The 17,627-nt window shown below is 37.1% G+C and overlaps 1 protein-coding gene and 1 non-coding gene across 7 annotated transcripts in view; both read right to left on the reverse strand.

Annotated features, from left to right (window-relative positions):
• Positions 1 to 17,627, reverse strand: part of Zmym2 (zinc finger MYM-type containing 2) — a 152,243-nt gene that overhangs the window by 83,069 nt on the left and 51,547 nt on the right. For 4 of the 6 annotated variants that reach the window (XR_002817657.1, XM_023699117.1, XM_004639375.3 and 1 more), the window contains exons 3-6: positions 12,321 to 13,171; positions 3,572 to 3,857; positions 1,343 to 1,508; positions 377 to 589 (exon numbers count right to left, since the gene is read on the reverse strand). Coding sequence is in view for 5 of the 6 variants with exons in the window: in XM_023699117.1 (XP_023554885.1) it covers positions 377 to 589; positions 1,343 to 1,508; positions 3,572 to 3,857; positions 12,321 to 13,161 (1,506 nt within the window). In the remaining variant the exon portion in view is untranslated. The remainder of the gene's footprint in view (positions 1 to 376; positions 590 to 1,342; positions 1,509 to 3,571; positions 3,858 to 12,320; positions 13,172 to 17,627) is intronic. The other 2 variants (XM_023699118.1, XM_023699119.1) reach the window with 1 other exon arrangement.
• LOC111812077 lies at positions 2,538 to 2,657 on the reverse strand. Its single transcript, XR_002817668.1, has one exon. It is a non-coding gene; the product is annotated as a small nucleolar RNA SNORA26 (small nucleolar RNA).

Raw genomic sequence — 17,627 nt, forward strand, 5'->3', positions numbered from 1 at the left:
CTCTCTCTCTCTCTCTCTCTCTCTCTCTCTCTCTCTCTCTCTCTCTCTCAAATAAATAAAAAAAAAGAAAAAAAAAGACTAAGTTTTAGAAATGATACAGTATTTGTAAGCCCTCTCTGAAAAAAGAAAATTCAGAAGTGAAATCACACTAATAAAATTTTACTATTATATGTAAAATCCCAAGTTTACCTCCAATAATCTACATAAAAATATGATTTATCTGATCATTTGAAGTAAACTTTATGACATGAAGGCAATAATGGAATTTATTGAGATTCCAAGAGACATTTGGTTAATAAATGCTGTTAGTATAAAACTGCTACAACACTTTCAAACACATTCAAAAGAACATAGTTTTTATCAGTATACAAATTACCTGTTTGTATTCACTGACACAACTCTGACAGCAAAATCTTTTTTGCTGACCATCAATCACCAGAACGTTATTTCCAGCACCTTTACTAGGCAAATACTCTCCACACTGTTCACAGCAATTCATTATTAGACCATTGGCCATTCTATATCTATTAAAGCAGTGGTCGCTGCACAGCTTATGAGTCATATTTTTAAAGCTAACTTCATGACGAATCTAAAAGAAAAATAGACAGAATTTTAAAAAACAGATCTGTCTTCAGGTAACTAAGTTAACAGTGACCCATCAGAAACATGGATTGTTTGGAGAAAAGCAAAAGTAAATGTATTTTATAAATTCTTTCAATTGTTTTCACACAAAGCAAAACATTCACAAGTGACATAAGTTTCTTTACACAAAAAAATGATAACTACATTTAGATAGTGTTGCTAAATAAACTTATAAACATACTAAGAATCTTTCTACAACTCCCAAAGGAATTACAAATTATACTGTACTAGAAAAGGAGGGAAAACCAAAATTATAAATAACTCAAATGACATATATATATATATATATATATATATATATATATATATATCTTTTATTTTATTTAAAGTTATATGCCAGTGAAAACTTAAACTTTTTCTTGCACTTCTACCTCACAGCAAGAGTACTTGTCTTTTTAAAATATATAGTCTACTTGCTTATTTAAATAAACATACTATTAGATTTTTTTAAAACAATCAACCACAATGCTATAATATGTGACCATTCTCAACCTTAGGAAAAAAAAAAAACCCAGCCAACTGACATTTTTGTCCTAAATCAGTTGCCTATGTGAAAGTGAAACGTCATAGTAAGACAGTTTTCATTTGATGTATCTTCACTTTTAAGGAAACACATTAATAAAAAATGTGTAATAATATCTATTAAAAGTTTAAAACAGTCCTAGCTACAGCCAAATAATAAAAGTATAAAAATACAAACCTCTGTTAGTTTACCACAAATTGTACATCTTGACTTATTTAGAGCTCCTTTACTAGGATTTTGTTTGTCTTCATAGAGAGACAAACAAGATGTACTACAGAATTCCTGGAAGGACTCACTTGAATCCACTTGAGCAACAATGGTTCCTTTCATTGTAGTTATATCTCTATAAAATAAGAGATATGACTGAAAGTAAAATTCCATTTTAAAAGAAATTAAGTATAAATAAGAGTAATAGCTGACACTTTATCTCATAGATGTAGTCAAAGAAATCAAATATCACTTTTGAATCTGGGAAACTTACTTTTACTGTTTAAAACTTGGCAATAAAGATTGAGAAGTGAAAGTACTTTAAGCTGTTATATCCTTACAACTACCCAATTTATCTTTAAATTCAGTAATAAAGTTTTCAGACACTGGAAACACTAAAACAAAATAGATATAAATTAAAAGGAGTCAATGTCATGGACTAATTTTATTGACATTTAAATTTATAGTACCTATAGTACCTGAATTCCTCTCCTCCAGTCAGTGAACATACCATATATGCAAGAGACTGTAACTGAAATCTTTTGTGCTTCAATCCCACCTCCAATGTTCTATGTACCTCTTCAACCCCAATTAGAAATGTTACAAATTAACACATCACAATGACCTTTGAAATTCTCCCTTTAAAGGAAATTCTAAACTTCAAGACCCTCTTATTTAAGTATTTAAGTCTACTACTGTAAAGCAACCTAAAAACTGTAATATAACTGTTTCTATATTTCAATTTATTAAGGATCCTCAGAGTGCTAAGCCCTTTCCAGAGTTCTAAAATCTAAAAATAGCTTTACACATTTGGGCTGTTCTAAGAGATAGTACAGAAAATCCACCTGGTTTGACCTTGTTTATAATATACCACATCTCATTTACTTTTTTTTTTTTTTTAAATGTATTTAGTACAGGGTCTGTAGGGTCTCACTACACAGATCAGACTGGTAGTGATCCTCCCGTTTTCAGCCTCCCAAACAATGGGATTACAGGCACTGCCACCATGCCCAGTCTCATTCACTGTCTCAGTACGCCCCGGGGGCGAGGGCAGCACATCACACCAGGGGATCGAACCCCAGTCCCTGAGTCTGCCTAAGCAGGTGCTTTAATCTGCTGAGCTATCTGGCAGGCCCTCTCCATTTACTTTTTTTTTTTCTTTTTCAGTTGTGACTCCAGACAGGATCCAAAGAGGAGTTTCAGGCTCTTCTCTGGGTTTTATGGAGGCTTCCTTTACCCTTCTGTGTTAGCCTCTTAAGGCACTGTGTCAACCTTAAAAGGACACAGGAAAGGGTGTCCATTTACTTTTAAACAGGGAAGCTAGATATTAAAAAAGACCTAACAGGAAAACCTATGTTTACAATCTAACAAAAACCTGGTACCTGAGTCATGAAACAAGTACTTCTAATCACTTGATGTTCAAAACAAACCTAAAACCACAAAGACTTGCCAATTTAAAATAATCTCAATTTTGCCAGCCATGTTGGAACATGCCTGTAATTCCAGCACTTGGGAGGCTGAGGTATGATGCTCACTGCAAATTCAAGGAAGGCCTGTCCTCTACACAATAGATTAAAGGCCAACCTGAACTACATAGTGTTACCCTATTACAAAATAAATTAAAATGATCTCAATCTAAAAACAGTATGAGATTTGACCTATTTTAATACAGAATTAGTCTCAATACAGAATTAGTCTCATATCAACTACCATTTTTATCTGGCAAAGAGTTACATTATTATAATAATGTACTAAATAGTATAGCATTTCCCATAACTCTGCAAAGCTTTGGGTTCAAGCCCCAGTATCTTAAAATAAATTACTGGATTAAAAAACATAAATATTCATGTACTTTTACAAATTCAGGAAGTCAGAGATAACAGACAAAATTGTATGACAAGGGCCTATCTAGATCAACCCTAAAGCCTACAAAAACAGTAACCTCTATCTATAAGTCACTTGGACTTGACAGAGTAATTACAAAAGCCATTACAAATTTAAATTTGGCTTTAAGATTTTTTTAAAAATGATTATATTCATACATAACCAAATTTTATATATAACCACTATCTTTATACATTCATCTATAAAAATACTAAAATTTTAGACTACCAACTAAACGATTTTCATGAAAGAACTACTGAAATTTTTACCACCAATATTGAACTATATGGAATTACACTGAAAGGTAAACCTTACTTTTTACACATAACACAGAGTTTCTTTGGAGCAGGCTTGTGAGAGAAGGAAGAAAGGCAAGTGGTTGAACAAAAGAGGTGAGCTGATCCTTTCCGCTGGTAAGCTGTTTGTCCCTTCTGTAAAGGTTTTTTGCAGTTTGCACAAGTGACCTTAACAGGTTTAGTAGGTTGCTGTTGGGCAGAAGGCTGGAAGATCTGTTTGGGAAGTGAGGCCACTGGTGATAGAGAATCCACCCCTGGCTGTTTCTGATTACGGGGAAATGATGCTGACTGGGAAATCCAAGAATCTGAAAAACAAAATGCAGAAGGGAGTGTAATGAAACAGGGGTTTATATATACTGATATCTCTACCGGAGAAATCATTTACCTTTCCATTTTTAGTGAGATTAACATGTTAATGAAGCAGCAACAGAGAAAAGAGGTACACAGAGTTTCAGGGTAAGAATGTTTGAATAAAAATGTAATCAAAATTTTCTGTGAACCCATTTTAAATAGTCTCACAATTATGTGAATGCATGTTAATTACTTCCCACTTCTCTATTCTACAATGTAAATATATTTTAAACATGTTATACATGATAAAAATATGGCATTTTTACTTGTCAAAAAATGCAAGCTGGGTAGAGTGGTGCATACCTGTAATCCCAACACTTGAAAGACTGAGGCAGGAATTGGAGGACAGCCTAAACTATGTAGTAAGACCCTGTCTCAAAAGGAAAAGGTAAAGGTGAAGAAAGGAAAGGAGTGAGGAAGGAAGAAAGGCAGGTTCATTTGCATTCCAGCTCCCATTATGTGTAAGATTGGAATGCTGCTTCAACTGTGTGCTTCCCTAATAGGAAACAGTACCAACCTCATATGAAACATTAAATGAGATAATATATGAAATAAATTAGTGAATAGCATTTAAGAAGCACTTAAAAGAATCAATGAGTGATCGTGTACTTAGAGAATATTATTTTAAGTATAAAACATCAAATAAAAGTAAAAACACCTTGACAAAACAGAACCTTTAACAAATGTAACACAAGCATAGTAAGTAAGGTTCATGTATCATTACTTCCAAATGTTCTTATAAATGCGTTTTCCCAATGTTTAGTTCAATAATACCTAAATGTAAGACATAAGCTAATCAAAGTCAAAGCAGTGTTACACTGAAATGATGGTGTCATACTGTCATGGTTTGGGGTTCTTGCAAGGGAAACAATACAGAACATATTTTATTTGATAAGATTTTTGGGGATCAGGAAGATAGCTCAGCAACATAAGCACCTGCTTGGCAAGCACAAGATCCCGAGTTCAATCCCTAGCATGAAAAAATAAAATAAAATAAAAAGATTATTTTATAATTACTCAAAGCATCATACACAAGAGTGCAGGAAATCTGTCCACACACTAAAGACCCAAGAATCCACCTGAGGGCCTGGATCCTAATATCTTGCATGAGTTCAGCTAAAAGCCTAGAGTCCATAACAATGCCTCTCACAAGTTTAATTGGAGACCTAGAGCCCACAGCAGTGTCTCATACAAGCTCCCTTCACAGATCTGTGCTGGAAAGGCCCAAAGGTCAGTGGTGGAAGCTAGAAAATCTATACCAGGGGGATGAAGGATCTGTGCCAGCAGGCGGAGGGACCTGAACTGGAGAAGCAATACTCAAGCCAGAAATCAAAGTTCTCCCCAAAAGCCATCCTCAGCAACAGTGAGGTCTGGAGCTCCTCCAGCAGTGAGGAAAGCTGAGTTCCCATCAGGAAAGCCAATGTGACAAGGTTCTCCATGAAACTGAGCAGTACACCACTGTCCCCTCTGGAGCCAGGAAACAATGCTCAAGATAATAAAGAACAGAGCTTCCCCAATATGAACTACAGCCATTCTAAAGGACAAAAAAGGTCCCAAGCTCCTCCAGCAACAAGAACAGCCAAGTTCATCAGGAAAGCCAGCATGACAAGGTCCTCCAGCAGAATAGCCCAAGACAAGCAGCAGCTACCAACAGCTCCAACAGATTCTTCAAACAGTATCCCTAACAGCCTCTCAATGGAGTCTCCCATTCTGCTTTTTATGCTGCTGGCAACAAAGCAGCATAAAGGTGGGCCTCAGGTGGGCCTCCCACACCCATTATCAAGCTAGTTCAATTCAACTGGGTATAACAAGTTGACCACCAGTTAACACTCCACTACACATATCAACATATAATGAACAATCTAACATCAAATTACTCTACCATTGCAGACTAAGTACATCACACAGCCCAGGGGAATATCTATTTGCACTGGAGTGCAAAGTTACTCATCTTTTCTTTTTCATGCTGAGCTTTCTTAGTACTCACTAGGTAGGAAGTGTCTGGTTTGTTACACCAAGTCCCATTTCACACACTCGTTGTGACACAATCAATTCCATGACCTATCTTCATTTTTAAAATTTCTCAGGCCACTTTTTCTAATTTCAACTACTTGATTTCTCAAAATGTTTGGCCTTTATACTCTCTCCTGAATTTTGAACCTAGATACACAAAAACTGCCCTTACACAGAAAATATAGTACAAGAGCAGAGAGATAGCTCAGTAAAATAAGTGCTTGCCTGGCAAGCACAAGGTCCTGAGTCCAATCTCTGGTATCACAAAAACAAACAACCAAAAAAGAAAAAGAAAAAGAAAAAGAAAAAGAAAAAGAAAATACAGTACAAATATAACCAGAATCTGGAAAAACTTTACTGCAAACACCTCAATGAGGGTAATTTGGTGACTCTGCCCTATTTCATCAACCTAATATAGTTTCAAAGAACTGAACACAGTGCTATTTGGATTTTACTCAATTCCAAAATACACCTATAAAAACAAAACTTTATATAGAGCATAACCAGTCTAATTCTGAAATCCTGTTTTCATGCTAAATTACAGAAAAAAAAAAAAAAACAATATTTACCAATAGGTAAAAATAATCAATGAGACAACAAATTATTCTAAGAACCAGGAATTGATCTCAAAGAAAACAAAGGCATTCATTCAAAAACTGCTGAAGCAAGTGATAGAAAATTTCTCATTCTTCAACACACATACTGATTCTACAAAGTTTTCGATTTTGTAGGCTTATCTTCTGAATACATACTTAAAGGAATCTATTTAAACTTGAGGGCATCTACTGCCTTAGTTTGGGAAAAAGGTATTTTTCTTTTGTCAATTTAGCTTTACCAGAATTTTTTTTAAGTTTATTTATTTAAAAAGTTTTATTTATTTTTCAGCCCTTACATTTCCCTTTCATATTTTCACCACTTCCAACAGTGAAAAATATTTTAGAATAGAAAAGACCTAATTACTTTGACTAAATCCTCAATCATGTAAGCACAGAGATAGCAGTTAAATTTGTCTAAACTACAATTACTTCAATAACCAATATAAAGGTCTTTTTACCAAGATGGTGCCAACGGCCAAGAAGGAAGCCCCTACCCCTCCCAACGCTGAAGCCAAAGCAAAAGCATTGAAGGCCAAGAAGGCTGTGCTGAAAGACATCCACAGCCACAAAAAGATATGAATGTCACCAACCTTCCGTGTCCCAAGACACCGGCTATGGAGGCGGCGCACATAACCTCAGAAGAGTACCCCCAGGAGAAACAAACTTGACCCCTATGCCATCATCAAGTTCCCCCTGACCACAGAGTCAGCCATGAAAAAGGTCCAGGACAACAACACATTCATGTTCATTGTGGATGTCAAAGCAAATAAGCACCAAATCAAACAAGCTGTAAAGAAGCTGTATGGCATCGATGTTGCCAAGGTCAATAACCTAATGAGGCCTGATGGAGAGAAAATGGCATATGTTCGATTGGCTGATTATGATGCATTGGATAATGCCAACAAAATTGGGATCATCTAAACTGAGTCCAGCTGGCTGATTCTAAATATATACTTTTTTTTCCACTTAAAACAAAAAAAAAAAGAAAGAAAGAAAGAACCAATAGCCAAGATTTTATAATTCTTAATCTATTATTCTGTACTATAAATAAAAAGCCCATAAGTACAAGAGCTAATTCATAAATATAAAAAAAAGTGGTTCCCAGCACCACATGCCACACCGCCCCAGCCCCCAGGCAAGCTGAGCAGGCCGCTGAGACTAGATCTAATGACGCACATCTACAATCCCAGGACTGGGGAGACTTAAATAGCAGGATCACTACAAGTCTGAGCTGGGTAGTGAGACCCTGTACCAAATACATAAAAGACAATAATAATAATCTATTTGTTTATATTTTTCTTATGAGTATGTTATATTCTTTTAGGTTAAGAGTTTAACTGAATAGGAATACAATTATTCAATATTGAACTGGAGTTGGAAGAGGCAAGTCCAGTCTCAAAATGAAGGTAAAACCACTGCCCAGTCGTCCCCCAGCTATACGGCCATTGCCGATGGAGTGGGGAGGGCCATGATCCAAAGGAACCAGAGTAGCTGAGGAAGCTGTTTATTGGTGGCCTGAGTTTTGAAGCTATCAATGATAGTTTAACAGAACACTTCTGAGAAATGGGGTACACTCACAGATTGTGTGGTAATGAGAGATCCTCAAAACGCTCCAGAGGCTTTAGTGTTGTGACTTACTCTTGTGTTGAAGAGGTGGATGCAGCAATGTGTGCTCTACCACACAAAGTTGATGGGCATGTAGTGGAACCAAAGAGAACTATTTCTAGAGAGGATTCAGTAAAGCCTGGTGTCCATATAACAGTGAAGAAACTTTTGTTGGTGGTATTAAGGAAGACACAGAAGAATATAATTTGAAAGACTACTTTGAAAAATATGGCAAGATTGAAACCATAGAAGTTATGGAAGATAGGCAGAGTGGGAAAAAGAGAGGATTTGCTTTTTTAACTTTTGATGATAATGACACAGCTAAAAAATTGTTCAGTAATACCACACATTTATCATCATGGGCATAATTGTGAAGTGAAAAAGGTCCTTTCTGAACAAGAGATGCAGTCTGCTGGATCACAAAGAGGCTAAGGAGGAAGATTTGGCAATTTTATGGGTCATGGAGGAAATTTGGAGGTGGTGGAGGGAATTGTGGATGTGGTGGAAACTTTGGTGGAAGAATGGTGGAGGAGGTGGTAGCAGAGGTAGTTATGGAGGAGATGATGGTGGACATAATGGATCTGGAGGTGATGGTGGAAACTATGGTGGTGGTCCTGGCTACAATAGTAGAGGAGGATATGGTGCTGGTGGACCAGGATATGGAAACCAAGGTGGTGGATACGGTGATGGTGGAGGAGGATATGATGGTTACAATGAAGGAGGAAAACTTTGGTGGTGGTAACTACGGGGGTGGTGGAAACTATAATGACTTTGGAAATTATAGTGGACAACAGCAGTCAAATTATGGAACCATGAATGGGAGCAGTTTTGGTGGAAGAAGCATTGGCAGTCCCTATGGTGTTGGTTATGGATCTGGTGGTGGAAGTGGTAAATATGGTAGAAGGTTTTAAAAAAAAAAAACAGAAAAGAGCTATAGTTCTTAGCAGGAGAGCAAGGAGTTGTCAGGAGAGCTGTAGGTTACTTTGAGACGGTTGTCCCATTAGAGGAACTATAAAAATCTGCCACAGAAGGAATGATGATCCAGTCAGAAAAGTTACTGCAGCTTAAACAGGAAACCCTTCTGATTCAGGAGTGTCATAGCCACACTTTTTGTATGCAAAAAGTGCAGCTATTGATTAATGCACTGTAGTGTCAATTAGGTGTACATTCCTGAGGGTTTTTTTTATCTGTTGTAGCTTTGTCTTTTTCTTTCTTTTCAATATATCAGGTATACTACTGCCCTGTAAATTGTGGTAGTGGTACCAGGAATAAAAAATTAAGGAATTTTTAACTTAAAAAAAAAAAAAAAAAAAAGGACTACAATTATTCATTCCCTTTGACTCAGAAAGTTCTTGAAGAAATCAGTATAGTAAGACATACCCACAAAACTTTTTCTTTACAAAAATATTTTTAAGAAGAGTATTTAAATAGGAAAAGTTTAAACTAAGCCAAGTAGAGAATTAAATTTCATACACATTAGGTTGATAAAGACAAAACATTAAGATCTATTGTTAGGTATGTAAAGGTATGAAGGAAAGGAGCAATAGCTAAACCGTATACTATGTTCTCAAGTTAGAATTATTTGTACTATCAATTCTCAGTGATGAGGTTGAATATTATTTTCTTCTCCACATTCACGTTTTAAAAATGTCAATACTCAACATACAAAACAGCTACTTTAAAACTAATTTGAGCATTATTAAAGTTACAGAGAAAATCAGTTTAACATATAGCCAGTAGCAGTGTAAATTGGTAAGAGCTTTTGGGAAAGCCAGTATTACAACTTCCATACATTAAGAAATGATCACACAAATTCACAGTAACACTGACTCATACATGTGTGGGCACATGTGCACACAGGGAAAGGGTCTTAGGAAAAACTGTACTTATTTCTAAACCAAATTTTATTGGGGTTATGAGAAGTGGCTCAATAATTTCACCTCTATTAGATTCTCATAATGTAAGGAAATAATGAGAAACATGAACAAAAGCATTCATCTTTTACCCACAGTAACAAAATATAGGAAATGATGTAAAAACCAAATATAGAAATAGGCATTGATTGAGCAACCATTAAAACTTGTATGTCAATGATATGAAAAAACAGTATAACATTGAGTGAACCAAAAACAAACAAAACTATACAGAGCTGCCTTAAAGCTAGGTTAAAAATTTTTTATCAAGAATGCCCATTTTGCTGGGCATGCTGGCAACTGCCTATAACCCCAGCACTCAGATGGGCTGAGGCAGGAAGACTGCCTAGAGTTCAAGGTCAGCATGGGCTACACAGTGAGTGCAAGGCCAGTCTGAACTACATAGCAAGATCCTGACATGTAAATCTGTATTAAAAGAAAAAAAATCACAGGGCTGAGGAGATGGCTCAGTGGAATAAGTGCTTCCCTGGCAAGCACAAAGGCCTGAGTTCAATCCCTGGTTCTGCCAAAAAAAAAAAAGGAAAGAAAAGGAGAAAGGGAGGAAGGGAGGAAGGGAGGAAGGGAGGAAGGGAGGAAGGGAGGAAGGAAGGAAGGAGATAGACCACAAAGAAAAATGACTAAAAGACAATGATTCAAGTCATTGACAGTGGTGATCTTTACTTACTAAGACTATAATAGGACTATAGGGAATCCTCCCCCTCATTCTTACTATACACATTTTCCAAACATTCTTCACTAATCTAAGGTGCTATTCAAAATAGAAATACTGCCTACTAAAGTTATCCCATATTATTCTGTGCAATTTATAAAGTTAATAAGCCTGAAATGATGAAACAATGAGACAGACCCAGAGAAATATTACACTGGACAAAAGAAGAGGCAGACAATCAAATTGGTGGGGTGTTTTGTTTTTTAATGTATTTAGTACACAGTCTACAAGATCTCACTATAAAAATCTACCAATCTTTTTTGTTGTTGTTTTTCTTATTTAGGTCTTTTTGAGATAGGGTTTCACTATGCAATACAGGCTGGCCTTGAATTCACAGTAATCCTTGTGCCTCAACCTCCAGAGCGCAAGGATTACAGGCATATGCTAGCATGCCTGACTGTCTAACCATCTTTAAAAATGAAATAATTTGGCCGGGGAGATGGCTCAGTGGAATAAGTGCTTCCCTGGCAAGAGCAAGGGTCTGAGTTCAATCCCTGGTTCCATTAAAAAAAAAAAATTAACATTTTATTATAGACTGCTAGACAGTGTTGGATTGTTTAGCTGAATTCAAACACCTATAGTATTTAGATGCCAACAGAATATTCACCTCTGATAGGACTAAACCAAAAAAAGGGGATACAAAAGAAAGATTACTTTGTACTTATATATACAAAATAGGATAGACATACAGCTACTTTTCTTAATTCAATGAGAAGATGTGTACTAATAGTGTTTGGACAGGATATCCTGTCTGCTTCTTGTATTATGGATAACCATTAAGAAGATAACAATGTACAATGTATTGATTATCGAAACTGTCCTATTAATCAGCTTTGAAACTGTCTCATTCATATTTCTCAATAAAATTAAAATCTTAAAAAGCAACAATTAATGAAGTACTAATTAAAAAACAAAACTGGATAGGCAGTCAAACTAAACACAAGGACTCCGGTACCATCAAGTTGTGTGTGTTAAATATGTACAGTGTTTTGCCCAGCATAGTGGAGCCCAAACTAGGAGTGGCACTCCACCAGCAGTTCCTGCCTGAGCTACACAGAGTTCAAAAGCCAGTTTGAACTATATACCAAGACCCTGTCTGAACTCCGTCCTCCCAAGTGTACAGTCTTTGGCACGTCATTTACTCTTTTAAATATTTTTTTAAGGGAGTATGTTTGGGTTTTCTTCATAGTTGAAATAGAAAATTTAAAAAAAAAAACCTTATCCAACTCAAAAAAAATATGGAAACTACAGACAAGCAAAGTAGATATAAATCTAAATTCAAATTTTTATACAACTGTTCTTTGAGGGTGCTAGTAAACTTTTGGTTCTCGAGAATATTAAAACATTAATAAAAATATAATAGCAAAAAGTACATCATGAAAAATTTTTTAAACTGTTAAACATAAATCATTTTGTGTTCATCTAAAAATCCCCTTGAAACTCCACAAAATTAACCTATTTCGCATGACAAAATTACACAAGGTAACACCAATTGTTATAAGGAAAAATCAACCAGACCTTTTACATTTTCATAGGGCAGGAGTATTACTTGTTGCTTACCAGGATTATGATGAGTTGCAGATTCTCCATTCTGAAATACATCTCCTGCCACATTCATTCTACCAGGATTAAAAGGTCCTACTCCAGTCTTGGTCTGTGAAGTTAAAGACGGGGTGTATGTTTGTATATTAACACCAAAATTACTTGACTGCAGTCCGTTAGAGACATCTCCCAAGTTGGCATTCTGCAGTGATGTTACATGTGTAATCATTAAGTTCATATCTCTCCCGTCAGTATTTTCTAATTGGCCATCATTCACAGAGCTTACACCTGTTTCTAGGGTTGTAACATTAGCAATCTGAATTTCAGAGTCTGGTTCTGTGGTGATACCACTACTACCCATTGCTGCATTTACCTTACTTCTTGAAAAATTGGAAGTGGAGAAATCCACATCATTTGTTCTGTTTTTAGTTTCAGGAGGTCTCCTTTCAACAAAGTTAGAGTTTTTTTCTTGCCCTTGATTTGTTTCCATGTCCTCTTCATCATCAATGACAATTGTCTCACTTACACTTCCTTTCTGAGAAGCCAATTCTTTCGAGGATGGGAGAATTTTAGAATCATTTCCTTGCAGTTCTTCATTTTTTGATGTAAATGTTATGGTTCTTTGATCAGTTACCACGGGAGCAGAAGGTGGGGGAGGTTGTACAGGTTCAATAAAAACAACATCATCATCATCTTCCACTGGTGAGTCTTGAAATTTACTAGATCTAGATACTAAAGGATTGGGTGGACCACTAAATGAATTTCCCACATTCGTGAGACTTGTTGCCATGGCCGTACTCCCTAATAAAACAGGAGTTTGATCAGTCAATTCTAATGTTCCCACTGAGCTTGTGTCCATTCCAAAGAACCTGTTAGAAAAATGAAAAAGACAGTTAAGTTATGTCAGTTAAGGATTTTATACTATTCTGACTAAAATCACTGTAGAAAACAGAGAAAATAAATACCCAATTTTCAGTAATCCTCTACTATATTCTTCCACAACTATCACCTACCTCCTAAGATATATTACTTCCTGCATAAACCGTAACACCAAAACTATAAATACTTCCACAATTTTAACCAGGAAAATAAAAAGCTAACAATGAAACAACACCTTCAATTTACATATTCCATTTATCCAATAAAATATTAATTCCTCAATTCCATTCATTCATTTTTTTTCCCCTTGCATTTTAGGGAAGGGTCTACAGGGTGTTCAGGGTCTCACTACTAGATCGGACTCGTAGTGATCCGCCTGTTTACAGCCTCCCAAGTGCTGGGATTACTGGCACAAACCACCACGCCCAGTCTCAATCATAGTCTCAGTGCACCCCATGCGCAGGGCTGGCACAGCAGGCCCAGGGATTGAACCTCTTGGCCCCTGTGCCTGCTTGCAGGCATTTTAATCTGCTGAGCTATTTGGTCAGCTCTTCCTCTCGATTTTTTTTTACTCCCTCATCTAGATTTTTAAATCCTTTTTCTTACACTCTCTAGCTCATATGCAACTGCATGAATAAAGTCTTTTTGAAAATTTTATATTGTTCTTCATGCTATCCTGAAAGTTCAAGTCCTTTTCACCAGGCTCTGTAATATCTATGTGCTTTTACCCTCCATGCCTGTAGCAACAAAAGATAGATAATGGGTCCCAATCACTACGTTTTCATATACAGAGAAAGGATTTCTGTACCTATGATTACAGATAAGGATTTTACAGTGAATGAGGTTCTAAGTATCCTTACAAGACAGAACTACAGAAAGATTATTGGGGAGGGAAAGTAAAGAAACAAACCAAGAAATACCGACAGTCAACTGAATACAGAAAGAATAAGGAAGATTCTTCCCAAAAGCATCCAGAACATATATATCCTTCTTAATAACTTGACTTGATCCCAGTGAAACTATTTCCAAACTTCCGACCTCCAAAACTGTGAGAGAATACATTTCCTTTGTTTCAGGCCACCAAATTTAGGCTAACATTGCAAAGACTATATGAAACACATACAATCCACTACTTAGTTATATCCCCCAAACAAACATTAGGTATTATTTATGTCTCGTTTTAATTAAGAAATAATTATTGAAATTATAGCTTAGATATGATAATATTCCCAAGTCACACAGTGAGGATAAATACCCAAGCCTCAAAAACTACATTATAGTCAACTAACAATTTCTTTTCTTTCTTTTTTTTTTTTTTGGCGGAACCAGGGATTGAACTCAGGCCCTTGTGCTTGCCAAGGAAGCACTTATTCCACTGAGCCATCTCCCCGGCCTCAACTAACAATTTCTATATGCCAGGCTATGCTTTGTGAGGCCAAGGAAAGCAAAGTTAATAATTTATAGAACAAACATCTGAATAAATGGAAAAGATGATGTTATGGGCACAGACGATAGTATCATTAATTCCAAAGAAGAATTGATCTTATAGGAAAAAAAAAAAAGTGTCAGGGAAAACCAGAAGGAAAAAACCTCAAGAGTACTTGTAAATGCGAGGGGTGGAAAGTTGGAGTGGTTCATACTAGTCTCATTTTCAAAGAAAGGTACCCAAGATGAGACATTAACTATACAGGTCTTCAGGTACGGTGTTTAAACTTAAATATTTAGGAGCCTTTAGTAGGATAACGATACTAAAATAAATTTTAACTCAGACTAAAAGTTACATGATAAAGAAATTGTCCTACCTCTTAAAACATTTTCTTAAATTTTCTAGATCACATGATTTACCACTTATTTTTCAAAGAAAACGTATTTTATTTATTTTATTTTTTATTTTTGTATTTTTAGTACAGGGTCTACAGGGTCTCACTACATAGATCGGACTTATAGTCATTCTCCTGTGTTCAGCCTCCCAAGAGCTGGGAATAGAGGCACACACGACCATGCCCAGTCTCAACTGCTGTCTCAGCATGCCCCAAGGGTGGGGCCAGCACTGTGCACTGGGAATGGAACCCCGGGAGCTGTATCTATCTAAGCAGGGACTTTAGTCTGCTGAGCTATTTGGCCAGCCCAAGAAAATTTAATTTTTTAAAAGGCAAACTGGTAATAGACGTATTATGATGATGGAATACAGTAACAAGAAAGACCCATCTATGAGAAGGTCAGGGATACAATATTCCAAGCACAGGAAAGTTTCTGCAAAAAGCTAAAAACAGTAAAAGTTGGCCAACTCAAGCAAGAGAACTGCTACAGACTGGATCCTGAATGTTGCCCCCAACGGGCTATGTGTTGAATGCTTGGTCCCCAATCCCTGCCACTACTGTGAGGTGACAAAACCTTTAGGAGGTAGAGTGCACTGGAAAAAATTTAGGTAACTGGTAATGTGCTCTTGAAAGGGATATTGAGACAATGGTCCACCCTCTTTTAGCACTTCCTGGCCACTATAGGACAAGCAGCTTCCTGTGCTTAACACTACCACCAAGATATACTGCCTCCAAAAAAAATTTTTTAATCACTTCACTACAGGCCCCAAAGACCACGAACTGAAACCCCAAAAACTATGAGCCCATCCCGTACCCCCAAAAAATCCCGTTATATTTATCTCAGATATCTGTCATAGCAACAAAAAGCTGACTAATACAAAAAAATAAAGCCAATGTAGTTCATCTCCATCCTGCCCTGACCCCAGGATCTGCTGAGACAGCTGAGACTGGGTGTGATGGTGCACACCTGTAATCCCAGTACTTGGGAGGATGAATATAGTGAGGCCTTATAGACCCTATACTAAATACATTAAAAAATAAAAAAATAATAAAAATAAAGCCAGTGTAAGCTGGGACAAAGGCAGAGAAAAAGAAAATAACTCGCCAAAGCCAAGAAGCTGATTCACTTATATTCAACAGATTTTCAGAGGGCTTGATTTATACATGACTCTTTAAGACACTTCAGAAAAACTGGTGAACACACATGAATATCCCTGCCCAGAATAAGTACGAATTCTAAACTATCTTGGCCTTACTGTTACAGGAAACACGGCTGAATTTTTCAGCAAAGGGCTGATACAATCTAATGTTTAAACAGATCACGCAGGCTAAGTGGGAAATGAACTACGGAAGATCATAACTGGAAGCAAAGATAACTACACAGCCACTACAATGGTCCAACTGAGAGATGACAGTAGTTCAAATAATAGTAGTGATGGGAAATGGTGAAAAAAAGAAAAAAATCAAAATATTAGATCTTACTGACATTAAAAACTACACAACATGCTATTGATTTTTTTAAAATTATTTAACAGAGTACATATTATTATGTCATGCATGGCACTAAAACCCATATACACATTTCCTCAACCTCAGATAAAACAGATATTAACTCTGCCATAACAAAATAGTACCCCAAGGACATTAGTTAACATTGCCAAAGGTCCCAAGAAAATAAAAGCTCCAGACGCAGTCCTAGCCCAGGCCCGGTGAGCGTGGGAGAGCTGCCAGCTACCCTGCGCCAGTGGGACCTACTACACGTCCCAGCCCAGGCGCAGCATGGGTGAGACCCTCTTCCACCGACTTGGGATGCTCCCCACCACTCCGAAGCACCTCCCCGACCCCGCCCGCTGAGTAGGAATTTCTGCCGTGTTCCGGGAACCCCGACACCCAGTCCTAGCCCAGGCCCTATGAGTGTGTGGGAGAGCTGCCTCTGGCCCTCTACTCTACCTTGTCCTCTCCAGGCTCAGCTCACGCCTGGCATACAGGGCTGGTGTGATACCCTGCAGCTGCAATCCCTGCAGAGAATATACAGGATAGAACCACCCAGCCAGTCCAGGAGCAGAAAAACTTCCCAGAAGGGCGCAATAGGTTCACCCCCAAGGGCAGCAGCAGGAAGGAGCTGAGCACAGCAGCTAGACCCAAGCTGGGCACAGCTGGATAAATCCAAACTTTGTACATCTGAACCTGAATTTCAGTACGTGCTAAGGTTATAACTGCAACAAAGATCTACAACAAAGGTCAGAAGACAATGCTACACAAAATGACGAGAAGGAACAAAATGCAATCTCAGAACCCAAGCCCAACCATAACAAGTGCAAAGGACACTAACACACAACAAATTGGAATTACACAGCTGAAAGCAATGAATCAACACCTTCTGAAATAAAGAAACAGCTGCAGAAAGGTATACAGGAACTCAGATTGGAAATTGAAAAATAGAAATCCCTGAATTAATAACATCTGCAGTAAAGAATCAAATGCAGAAACAAATGGAGAAAACCCAATGCCCACCCAGAATAAGTGCAGACGACACTAGCTCAGCTCAAATGTATGAATTAATAGCATCGATAGTAAATAAGCAACAGCAGAAAGTTATAGAGGAACTCAGAGCGCAATTCTTTTC

This window comes from Octodon degus, unplaced genomic scaffold, assembly GCF_000260255.1.
Source record: "Octodon degus isolate 3935 unplaced genomic scaffold, OctDeg1.0 scaffold00111, whole genome shotgun sequence".
Classification (NCBI taxonomy): Eukaryota; Metazoa; Chordata; class Mammalia; order Rodentia; family Octodontidae; genus Octodon; species Octodon degus.